We start from the raw sequence: 12,990 nt of genomic DNA on the forward strand, positions 1-12,990 counted from the left end.
TAGTATGCTATATCCCAATCCCTATTTGATATAAATAAATCTGTATCAGAGCTAGTAAATATATTACAGCTTAAGAAACAAGGCAGTTTAAATTAAATGCAGGTAACATTCATTATCTATAATATGTGAATACTATATTATACTAAACTACTTCTGGTATAGAAATTTCCCTGAATTATCTTGAAAATGGCCTATAACATTAAAGTAAATTATAAATTAACTTTATTCAGTTTTCACAAAACACTCCTTTAATGCTTGTGCATGTTGATTATATCTCTAATTTATCCTGTATATTTTACTGTGAACAGTTGTTTTCATGTTCACTTCTTCATTATTCATTAAATTGTAAGCTCTAAGAAGGTAAGAATTAGTCTTCTCCCTAGACACACAATAGGTGCTTAACCAATGCTGACTCAACTTGGGCAAATGACTTAGAGCTCTATATCCTCAACTAATTATTTTCTACAGTTCTGGTTCCATCACCAATTGAACATTTCCTACTGACTGTCACAGCAAATTCCCTGCTGCTCACAAATGTGCAGCCTGAACTGGATCAAAATGTAAGTGAGAAATGTTTAAGTGAAAATAAAACATAGATTTTTTTTTTTCCATGTCAACATGCAGCCTGCAGGGGTTTGTTTTCTGTCTAGATTTGACACCACTGCTGCAGGCATATCAAAATCAAAAAATCCAAAGCAGAATTCATTATTTTCCCCTTAAAACCTTACTATTCTACCTAACTTCCCTACTTTTGAGGATAACATCTTTCTTTCAGTTACTTAGAGTTGCAACCCTGAAAACATACTTGGCTCTTCAATTTTCCTCATTTCCCATATTCAATTAACTCAAATCCTATCAATTCTCCACAGAATCTCTTGAAACTATACTTTTTTCCATACTCATATGACCACCCCCCTTGTCCAAGTCCTCATAACTTCAAATGAATACATGCTGCAAAAGCATTTTAATATTAGGGCCTCATTTTACCTAGTTTTTCGATCTTACTTGCATACATCTGTCAGGTTCTAAGCCACAGGACTCAATGATACTTACTATTCTGCTCAAAAAGTCCCAATGATCCCCTATTGCCTATAGAATAAAATTCCTTTCTGGCAATTCAAGCCCTTCACAAGAACTGGGCCATACCATCCTCTATACTCATTTTTCCCCCATGCCTTAGAACACAACTTCTCAGAATCTTTGGTTCCCTTCAAAGCTCAGCTCAAATGCTACTGAGACCTCTCCTACACCCCATCCACTCCAATTATTTAATGCTTATATACCTTTACTTATCTTCATATCACTCCCCTCAATTTATCCTTCAAAAAATGTAAAGCTCCTTAAGGGAGTTTTATCATTTGTCATTTCCCATATCCTTCCTCCTCTCCACCAAAGAAAAAAAAACCTCATCCCTCTAACAAAAAATTAATGGACAACCTAATCTGGTTTATAGGAGCATTCTGCACTGGTATGACCTGCATCTTTACCAAGTAAGGGATATATTTCCTCTGAAACTAATATTAATGCATTTAATCTCAATTCAACTGTCAACTAGTGCTATTTTCCTTCATATTACTGTAGTCACTGTATATAGTTTTTTGACCTGTTCTCTTCATTTTGCAATTAGTTCATAGAACTCCCACACTATTGATGATCATTTTGTTACACATGACATCTATCTCTGACCTTTTGTGGTAACATGCCCAGTGGTAAAATTGCAGGGTCAAAAGATAAGAACTTTTTCATATAATTTCAAATGATTTTTCCAGAATTGTGCTAATTTATATGCATACCAACAGAGCATTAACAGAGCATGTTTTCCCCACAAACCTTCAAATACTACTACTGCCATTTATTATTATTGCAAATTTGACACTATCCTTTAATGTTTAGCTCAAACATAATCCTCTCCAAGACATTTTCTGTATGTCCCAGTCATAGCCTTTTCTACCCTGAACTTTGCATATCACTTTGCTTATGATATCCCTGTACTAAACCAACTTCACTAAGTGTTAGGACTACTTCTTATACTTCATGTATTACAATACTCTATGTAGAGTAGGGCTCTTAATGTTTATTTGGTCCATTTATTACAAAACTGACCACAATCAATGTTTAGCAAATGCTCGATTTATCTAAAATCTCTACTTCATTAAACCACAGAACTTAGGGTATAGCCTATAGCAGGTATTTAATAAAAAACTAACTGAATTCACTGTTGAGAAAAAATAAGAAAAACTGAATGTAAAAAAATGCACAGTAAAATCATATTAAGAAAATCCCATTTTGGGGGCACCTAGATGGTACAATGGATAGAGTGCTGGCCCTGAAGTCAGGAGGACCTGAATTCAAATGTGACCTCAGATACTTAACACTTCCTAGCTGTGTGACCCCAGGTTAAGTCACTTAACCTCAATTGCCTCAGCAAAAAAAGAAATAAAGAAAATCCCATTTTTGAAAAAATTTGATGTAATTTCTTTCCCCATGTCCTTAGTTTTTATTGAAAACTATTTTAAGTTAGGAGTTCAAGATCTTTTTTGAAATGTATAGTCTACTTAAAGAAGTCTACCCAAGTACAATGCCTTCATTTTAAAATCTAAAATAAAAATAATTATGTTCAATGGTACATTTAAAGGCAATTTTAAAAAGCTACTGATAGTTATTTTAGATATTTTTAATGAGACAAAAGAAGATCACTTTTCTAAAATCCGTTAGACATTTTCCAGTTATTTAACTGCAGAGATTATAATCTATGCACTAATCCATGCCCATTCTGATTTGGATAACCATAATCAATAGTTATTTCTTGCATTTTCATTCATTCATTCTTCTAGGGAGGAAACTAAATGATCAAAATATAATTTTCTAAAGATGGACACTCATTAATATAATTTCTTCTATGAATATATATCTTAAATTGGTACTTGTTATTATATATTTTGAATCCTCTCTGATGTTCTGCTGGGCACATGATAATGTTTTTTATTCTTTTGTTTCATTTTGTTTTGTATTGCTTTTCAATTTTTCTTTTTCTGTTTCTTCAAACAAAATAAATTTGGAAAAGAAAAAAATATATATAATTTTCTAAAATCACTAGGCCAAAAACATGATACTCTGGCCAAGAACTGCACAGATGCTCTCTATTATCAACCTTTCCACTCGATCTTCCTAGTTAGGATGTATCCACAATCCTATGAGAACTGTACAATAAGCCTTTTCAATTTGGCAGGACCCACCCAAGCTTGAGTTTGGTTGGCGTAGCCTTTTAAAACCTCAGATATACTTTGGGGTTTTAATAGAGATTCTCCTATCTATCATATTTTAAATACCTATTAGATTTAAGTTTTCTTAGGGCAAAGATTGATTTTATCATTTTATTCCCAACATATCTAGCATGGCACCTTAGTGTCTTCCTCCTACATGAGTAAAATCTGTTACACTGAAATTGGTAATATTCATCTCCAGTCCACAAATACCTTATTTTAATTGAAGAAATTTTCTAATGCCTTCTAGGGGAAAAAAAAAAACAAAACAAAACCATAAATTAAATTCACAAGAGAATTTGGTTTCTTTATCACATTTTCTTTTCAGATAAATTGGTTTGGTGGAGGAGACATTTTGCAAAGATACCTCAAACTTTCATCTACTTGACTACGTACTGGGAACAAAATTTAAATGTGCAAAGGGCAAAAAAACTGGTCACTTTGTGTCTTAGTAGAAAGGCATAGGAAATACATAATTTCCATTCTTCCATAAACATTCAAAATGGCTAATGAGTTAGACACTGATAAATACAGGGGGATAAGGATAGTACAACAAAAATGAAACTACTCCTGTTCTAAGAAGTGGCTACAAAGAAAAGTAAAATTCAAGGTAAAATGATGAGGAACATTAACCAACTAACAATGAGATTATATTAAGTATTCAGAGGCAATAGTGACCAGAGAAACTCTAGAGCAGATGAAGATGCAGAGAAGTAGAAGTAGAATTCTTTCCTCTAGGTTAGAGGGAAGAAGCAAAGGGAAATTGTTAGAAGGCAAAGAAACAAGAGATAGACTCCAAGAAAGTTCAGGAAGCAACTTACCAGGGAAGGAGTAGTCTAGATTTACAAGAAGGGGGAGAGTAAGGTGAAAGTCAAAAGAAATGGGAAAGGTAGGTTGAAACCAAATTAGAAAAGGCTTTAAATTGCAGATGAAAAGTTCACATTTCACCCTAGAAACAATAAGTAATCACTTAAGATTTATGACCAAGAAAGTGACAGGGTCAGACATATAACTTAGGAAAACTATTTGGCAGTGGTATGGAAAAGAACTTAAGAGGACATGAAGGCCTGAGTTAAGGCTGCTACAGAAGAAGAGATAGAGGAGCCAGGCAAAGCAAATGGATTTTCCTACATCCTAGAACCACACAAACAGGATTTTCTGTAGTTAAGGGTCTAGATGATGGTACCCTCAACAGAAACAGGTTAAGTTTGGAGGGGAGTCAGGGTAAATAACAGTAACTTTCATTTATAGACCATTTTAAGGTTTGCAAAGTGCTTTAAAGTCTTATTTCATTCTATCCTCACAACAAACCTGGAAGGCAATGCTATTACTGTCCCCATTTTACAGATGAGGAACTTGGGTTTTCCTGATTCCAGATCCAGTGCTCCATCCACAGCACTTCAACCTCACTGCCCTTTTCCAGCAGGGACTGGCTTTTCCACCTTTCTTTGTCTTTCTTTCTTCAATATCTGGCACTTAGAAGGTTCTTAATAGTGCTAGCGAGCTGACTGAAGAGGATTTTGGGGCATGTTGAATTTGAGATGCCAATGAACACGCAGCGATGGCAATATCTAGCAAGCAGCTGACAATGCATGATGGGAATTCTGACTAAAGTTTTAAAAGTCATCTATAAAGCAATGAAGATGAGATCAAGAGGAAGGGTCTATAAAGAGGGAAATGAGTTATCTTTTATTTAGTCACTAGAAATACAGGAAGATGGTGACTTGTACATTTTTCTTTCTGATGGGTCTAGTTCAGGAAAAGGAGATGAGATTTTTCCTGCCTTGCCCACAACCTCCATGGGGGGATAGCACTTTTAACACTTTTCCCTCCCCTATTTTTTCTCTAAAAACATATAGTTTTGTAATCTTTGAAATGCAAGACAAAGTTTGTTACTGCAACTTTATGCATACCCTTTCAAAATCAAATTAACTAACATTATAAGATATAAGATGTAAAGTTCACTTTTCAAATGTTTCAGTTCTCTCTGTCATCATGGGTTGTGGAAGAACTAAAAGAGATTCAAACACTGAATATGTGGGGATTTAAAAAAAACTCAACCTCATTTTGCTTACTATGACTATAGACTACTTATACTGAAAAGTGTGAACTGATGGTAAAAAAAAAAATGTGCCCAACATTGTTATTTTTCTTTTTGTTCAACAACAACTGCTTGGAATACTAGATTGTCAGAAAAGGCACTCGTAACTTTTAGCTCTTTTTCCTTTAAAAATTACAAGATCCTTTCCCCTTTTGCTCTAATTTTTCTCTCCCAACATAATTCATAAAACAAAGTGTATTAAAATTTTTTAAAAATTTTAAATTAAAAAAACTACAAGATTCCAAGATTTCTATCAATATGAATCTCAAAGTTATCAAGTCCAAAATTATTAAATTCATGTAAGCTCATAAGTCTGGCACGACAATGATACACCATCAGTGATATTTCTATGACACTGGGATAAAAAGAAAAACTAATGAACTAATGGTTAAAAGAAGAAAAATTTTAGAAAGTTCACAGCATACATGCTAAATACTATCTCTTTAAAAGAAACAAAGTGGCATTCTAAGAATGAATTGGGATAAATAATTGTAGTATTTATGTTAATACTTTACAGTTACAAAACACTTTCAATTACACTTATTTTATTTATTCTTCCAAGAAACACTATGACATTGTATTAGGAAGGAGCTTAAAAAGGGGAAAGAAAGGCAAGACGTCTTTGCTGAAATGTGCCACAACTTCTACTGGGGAAATATTTCACAAACTTCATTTTCTACCTGAAGAAAGAGGAGCTCATGAAAATTTACAAACTTGGTTTATGATCCCTAAATGTATCCTTGGCAAGGACCAAAACACAGAACTACTAACCCTGGTCATATGGCTTCTTTCAACATAATAGAATTCTTCATCACAAAAAAGAATATTGATGTATTTGATGGCATAATTCTGTTTCAATTTTAGTTTCCAAGGAAACAGATCATTTAAAAATAAGGTGAAAAAATTTAAAATGTTGAGGGAAATGTAGGCATTTTTTTATGTGTGGCTTCAATTTTGTATCTATGGAGATTAAAGGACAACGCAAAAATTGAGTGTACTGGACAAGTATTGAAAGAGCTAAGTTTTTCTCATCACTTTTGGAGAATTGATTAAAAGTCAAAAAACTAATTTAGCTTCAAGAAAGTCAGATATAGATGAAAACATTTTCAACAGTCCTTATTTGAAGGACTTAAGACCTTCTGGGCAAAAGGCTTTGCTTTTCTCTAGTCTGCTCACTTGGCTCTACAATGCTGTGGATGGGGCACCAGACTTGATGGAGTTCAAACCCAGTCTCAAATGCTTAATTAGCTGTGATGGGACCCTGCAAAGTCCCATCACTTCAGTTTACCTTGGTTCTTTCTCTATAAAAAGGGCATACTAACAGCAGCTATATCCTAGGATCAAATAAACAAATGTGCAAAAAGTTTAGCTTAAAGCCTTGCACACACACACAGTAAGTACCATATGAAGTTAGCCATGAATATCAATAATCACTAATGATTGATTATCGATCAATGATTATTTCACTAGGTGGTACAGTAGGTCTGGAGTCTTGAAGACTCCTCTTTACAAATTTAGATCCAGCCTCAATGGCCAGAAAAGATAATGGACTCCGATTTCTATAGTATAGGGAACTCCCTGGGTGAGGAAACCCTTTCTACTAATGAAGGTTTGAACCTTCTCTGCAAATGCCAGAATTTGTCTGAAGCCAGCTGATCTATTTGCTCTGCTCCTCTCTCAGGTACCACAGACACACCTGATTAAGCACCCTCCTCTCTATACACAGGCAGGTGTCTTGTCTACTAGCTAGCTACGTTACCTGCCCAAGTCAATACACTCTGTCTCGGTTTCCTCATCTGCAAAATGAAGTGGAGAAGAAAAGAAGACAAGCCTAAATGGGGTCAAGAAGAGTTGTATGTGACTCAAATGACTAAACAAAAATAATTTACATACCAGTACTTTTACACAAGCACATTGGGTCAGAATTTTGCCTTGCCGTGATTTGCTTTTTATCATGAGTAGCCATTTCAAAGAACATTTGTAGTTGTTCTCAGTCACTTGAGCTGGGTCTGACTTCTCTCATGGAAGCGAGTAACTATTTGCGAATTGTTTTCCCTTAATTTCTTAATAGGTATGAAAAGCAAATACAAACTCTTAATATAGTTGAATTAATTTGAAGTAATATGGTGCAATGGAAAAAATATTGGTCACATAGTTAACAATGGAAGGAATACAATGCAAACCCAAATCTTTTGACTCCAAGGACAATGGCCAGAAAAGATAATGGATCTCCGATTTCTATAGTATAGGGAACTCCCTGGGTGAGGAAACCCCTTCTACTAATGAAGGTTTGCACCTTCTCTGCAAATGCCAGAATTTGTCTGAAGCCAGCTGATCTATTTGCTCTGCTCCTCTCTCAGGTACCACAGACACACCTGATTAAGCACCCTCCTCTCTATACGCAGGCAGGTGTCTTGTCTACAAATCTTAAAAAGCTCCCTAGAGCACTGAAAGGTCGGTCACTGAGCCAGCAAGGATCACAGCTGGCATTTGAACCCATCTCTTCCTAATTTATGGGCCAGCTCTCCAGCCACTGGGCCATGTCAAACTGAATTCTTCCACTTCCTATCTGCAAAGTGATGTTATGATGTATTAGACAAAATCTGAATGGATATATTATTATAATATGCTGTAGTCCCAGTTTTTCCCAATCTGAGTATGATGTCTACTTCATCTCTGGGAGATTTATCATTTATATGAACCATAGAGTTGAACCAGATTTCATTTCCCAAGTTGTCTTCGACTTGCAAATTCTATGTGTTTGACTTTTCTCCAAGCTGGGCAGGTAACTTGTCACAATCTAGCATCTTGTGTTGAGTATTAAGTGTTGAATTAAAAAAAAATTTTTGGAGTCTCTTTAGATAATTTTAAAAATGTGAGTGCATCATGTACTTTCTTCAAATTAAATTTCTCTTAACTGTTCTGAGGTGTACAAATATGTTGCTGACAGCTGAGCAAAGATAAAATGATTGTCTACTTTTTCATTTCAACATAGTTCATGATCTTAATGTATTTCATACAGTGAAACTATGCATAAAGTACAGTATCTATAGGTTTACAGATTTAGAATTAAGAGAGACCTTTAATCAAAAAACTCTTTAATCTGGAGAAGAGGAAATGGAGACCCAAGAATTTAAGAGACTCCATCAACTTCATCCAGGTAATTAAGTAGCAGAAACAGAATTTAAACACTTAGCTCTTTCTCCAAATACATTTTTTCCATTGCACCATATTACTTCAAATTAATTCAACTATATTAAGAGTTTGTATTTGCTTTTCATACCTATTAAGAAATTAAAGGAAAATAATTCACAAATGATTACTCTCTTCCATGACAATCATTCAATTTTACTTCAATCTTCAAGCCAATACTGAACAGATAGCAAATTAGACTGAATACAAACTACTCTCCCAAAATGATTTTCCTGCAAAGGAAAAAACACCAAGGTCCAAAAACAAAAATTATCTGATAATATTCACACATTGTAGTAAAGTTCTTAAAACAATTTTGATGTGAACATTTCATTAATATTTTTTATGTAAGTATATTAATACTTTTCACTGTTTTGATTAAGAACTGTCTAATAAGCCATTGAAGTTTTATAGAAGCTAGGTTTAAGTCACATAATTGAGATATGATAATCAACTAGAAGGTTCAGGGAACAGAGCACTAGACCTCAGATGCTTACTAGCTGTGTGACCCTGGGCCATTCACAATTTTTCTCAGTTTCCTAATCTATAAAATGGGGACAATGATACCTAAGAGAGTTGTTGTGAGATCAACAGAGATAAATCTATGTAAAGCACCTTAAAAACTTGAAGGAATTGTATAAAGATTAAACTATTATTACTATTATCTTGTTTCTAAGATGATTTGTTCTATTACAAACCTGCCTTAGGGCAGACTAACTTAGTAAACACCCATTTCTATTATAATTATACAAACAATACAGAACTCCTGTTAATTTATTCATGTCTAATTATAAATCTATAAGGCCCCAAAAGAAACTGGGAGACCTTGTTTAGAGCACTTCTAGCACTCTGGCTCATTCCCTTGCATGGGAAAGAACATATCAACAGGCATCAGAATGCCTAATAAGTGTCTGCAAGCGGGGATAAATAAGGTTATAAGGATCAAGAAAGAGCAAGAAACCCATTAAATCCTATTCAGAAGTAAAATATTGTTTCTTCAATGTAGTAAAGAAATCACATTATCAACTGGGACAATAAGAGTTTTGTATACTAACTGAACCGCGAAAATACATTCCCCTTATGGAGCTAGGATGCTTTCCTGCAAGTTTCAAAAAGGCAAAAAGAGGAAACAGTCAAGAAAACTCCTTAAATTCCTTTCACAGACTTCCAGAAGAAATGGTCTATTTTTTCATTATACTTGAAAATTAATTCCTTCCATGCTGTGTAAGCAAAACTATCATGTGAAACAAAAAGGATGAGGGTTATCCTTCAAAACAGAGTAAGAGCATTGTTTTAGAGGCAAAATTTGGAAGTTTCTAGTGGGATAGAAACACAGTTAAAGATAATTCTTTCTGGGAAGTCAGGAGGAAATGGGGGATTTCAGAAATTCCAAAGTATAAGGATAATTACAAATCATCATAAGATTTTGCATCTAGGTTCAATTAATCAAAATTTTCAAAAAGGGCAGAAAAGCTAAGGAAAAATAAAGATTAACTTCCTAAGTTTAAGCTTATTATGGCCAACTCCCCTCTAGTGTACTATAGCATGTGTGGGTATATAGATAACCTGATATGGATAGATTACACCAGACTAAAATGGAACAGCTAAGTCAAAGTGGGCCTTTCAGTGGGACTCATTTCCTTTATGTTATCAACAGCCGTCAGTCCAGCAGGAGCAGTGACATTTCACACGCTATGTTTTGTTTATTTTAAACTATTATCCCCACCTTTTCCTTCCTTCCTTCCTTCCTTCAATGTTAACACAGATAGGATCAGCCTAATTTATCACACCATTCCTCACTGCTACCAGCCTCGGCCACTTTCAACCTTTTCTCAGCCAAACCCTAATTTGACTTTCAATTCCCAAAAACTTTATAGTTTAAAATCTACGTTCATTCTACTAGTATTGAATTAGGGCTCGAAGGCAAGGCTCCCGGATTCGTAGACCTGCGGCGCCTCATTTTGTTTTCTGAAGGAGACGTGATTATCTAGAGGCCAATCTTTTGCAACTCAACCTTGAGACAGGTGGACTGAGATTTTACCTGGACAAACTTTTTTTTCTCAGCCCAATTCTAACTTGACTCCGTTTTCTCAAAGTTTTCAATCAATCACCTGCATTTATTCAGGGCTCATAGATGGGATTATTTGCAGCTCAACAGTGGGGGTGTCAAGTGGGCTGAGATTTGGACTTGCAAGGAAGTTCCTAAAAGTTTACAATCCATCATCTACATTCATTCAAGAAGTCCTTAACCAGGGCCACATAAAGCGTTTCTTTCGGAAGCATCTGCAGCTCCGACTTGGACCAAGCAGACAAACGGACAAGAGTTGGGGACAATTGGATTGTGATTTTACCGGCGGGGAGAGTGAATGAGTTTAAAAAAAAAAAAAAATTAGTGTAGGAGGGATGGGGGGAGGGGGAAAAGGCAGATTTCGTGAAGCTACCAGGCGTTACCTGGGCACCTGAAGGGAGCACAGGTAGATGCACCGAACACGGAAGCTCGGGCTCGTCCTCTCTCACCCACGTGTAAGGGGAGGGATGCCACCTCAGGGGCAGGGGGAGGGTTCCGGCGCGAGGTTCGCTCTCCCCGGACCCCACGGCTGGGGCGGCCCGGGCACAGCAGCCCGGGGCCGCGGGGGCTTACCGTCGGGAAACTCCCGGTCGCTGATGTGCTGCAGGTGCGGTCCCTCGCCTCCCGCCGAGTCCGTCTCCTTGGGCTCTGCGGCCGCCAGCACCGCGTCCCCGGCCCCTGCGTCGTAGGCATCCAGCCGGCGCTCCGGGCCCGCCGCCCCCGCACCCCGGCTGAGTTTGGGGCTGGCATCCGGGGACACGCAACAGGTCAACGTGTTCCCCATGGGACACCCCCTCGGCCCCCCGGCCCTCGCGTCCTGCGGCTCACCCCCGCGCCGCCCCCGGCTCTCTCTGTCCGCCCGCCCGCCCTGCCTGCCTGCCTGCCTGCCGCCCGTCCGCCCGCCCGAGGCTGGTTAGCTGTCGCCGCCGCCGCCGCCGCCGCCGGTGCTGCTGCCGCCGCCGCCGCCCCCTCCCCCAACAATGGCGGGGCCAGGCATGGGCAGCCCCGGAGCTATGCCCGGGCTGAGCGGCTCATGTCCGCCCGCGGTCCGCCGCTTCTCCCTTCCCGCACGCCGGAGGACCGCGGCTCCGCTCGGGCTCGGCGGCAGCAGCTGCGCCCAGACCGCAACACCCGGCGCCGCCGCCGCCGCCTTCTCTCCCGCGCCGCCGCCGCCTCCTACCACCCTACTCCTCTGTGAGGGCACGGACAGATCGGGCTCATTTAAAAGGGGTGGGAACACGCGAGGTACAGGAGGGGCCGCTGCCACTGCCGCTGCCCGGGCCACAGGGCTGGGCTGGACTCGGCTCGATCCCCTCCCTCGCCCGCGTCCTCCTCCTCTTCCTCCTCCCTCGCTTTTCCCCGGGTAAAACGCCCTGAGAAGCTGGGAAACCCGGCGCCCGCCAACCACGGAGCGCCTCTAAGTCACCTGGTTGCTAGGCACCAGTCAAGAGAAGAGTTACTCTTCTACTCCCTCCCCCTCGGAGTTCTTATCATGTGACTCACAAAGACCTCCCCATAGTCACCGCCGGGCGGCCCCCGCTCCGCCAGCCCCTCCCCCTCCCGTTGTCCCTCCCCTTGCCTCTGCCCCTCCCCATCTCCGTTTCCTTTCCCAGACCTAGTCTAGCCAGTCACAGTGTTTGTCTATTAATCATAGAGTTCCCGAAGGCATTCCGATCCAACGGGAATCGAGAAATCCATTAATCTACTCCATCCCCAACCAGGAGGCCCTCAAAGGGGAAAAGAACAACCCCCCAATTCATAATTCACATCCTCAGAGACCAAGTCCATTTCTTCTCATCCAGATGTTAGGCAGGGGGGCGTTCTCCGGGGGACTCGCACTTGGGAATGTGCTTCTGCCGATTTGGCTGTAACTTGGTTCCCAACTTGCTCCAGACCCACAGACGTTTCATTCACAGCACTCTCTGACGCTTATCATTGCTGAATTCTCCCCTCCCTCCTGGCCCCCCTCCCCAGGAGCCAATCATTGCTGACTTTCTTCACTGCCCGGGAGTACCTCACTCCTGAAGTCCTCAACCATCACTTCTCCAGCCTCGACTGGACACGGGGACATCCGCAAAATGGGCACGTGTTCTCATCCCCAAACCGGGAAGGATGCCTGGGAATTGACCAATGTAAACAAAGTCATTCTGAAGATTTCAAGGCGGACTGTGGACTTAAGAAGAAATGACAAACTCAGCTGCTCTTAGCTCCTCTTCAAGGATATTTTAAAAGAAAAAAAAATGGGAGGAAGGGAAAGGTGAATTTTAAGAAAGTTGATTTTATTAGGCTTATTATTTAAAGATATCCTTCAGAGAATGGGGTTAAGGCTAAGAAAATCTGATAATGCTTAGGAACTTTTAAAAACG

The 12,990-nt window shown here is 39.2% G+C and overlaps 1 protein-coding gene across 4 annotated transcripts in view; it reads right to left on the reverse strand.

Moving 5' to 3' along the window:
• The window catches only part of CCNYL1 (cyclin Y like 1), a 58,143-nt gene extending 45,493 nt beyond the window's left edge, over positions 1-12,650 (reverse strand). The window contains exons 1-2 of one of the 4 annotated variants that reach the window (XM_074298899.1): positions 12,240-12,650; positions 11,198-11,367 (exon numbers count right to left, since the gene is read on the reverse strand). Coding sequence is in view for 1 of the 4 variants with exons in the window: in XM_074298896.1 (XP_074154997.1) it covers positions 11,198-11,408 (211 nt within the window). In the remaining 3 variants the exon portion in view is untranslated. The other 3 variants (XM_074298898.1, XM_074298900.1, XM_074298896.1) reach the window with 3 other exon arrangements.
• Between the last annotated feature and the right edge of the window lie 340 nt (positions 12,651-12,990).

Source organism: Sminthopsis crassicaudata, chromosome 3 (genome assembly GCF_048593235.1).
Source record: "Sminthopsis crassicaudata isolate SCR6 chromosome 3, ASM4859323v1, whole genome shotgun sequence".
NCBI classification, from domain to species: Eukaryota; Metazoa; Chordata; class Mammalia; order Dasyuromorphia; family Dasyuridae; genus Sminthopsis; species Sminthopsis crassicaudata.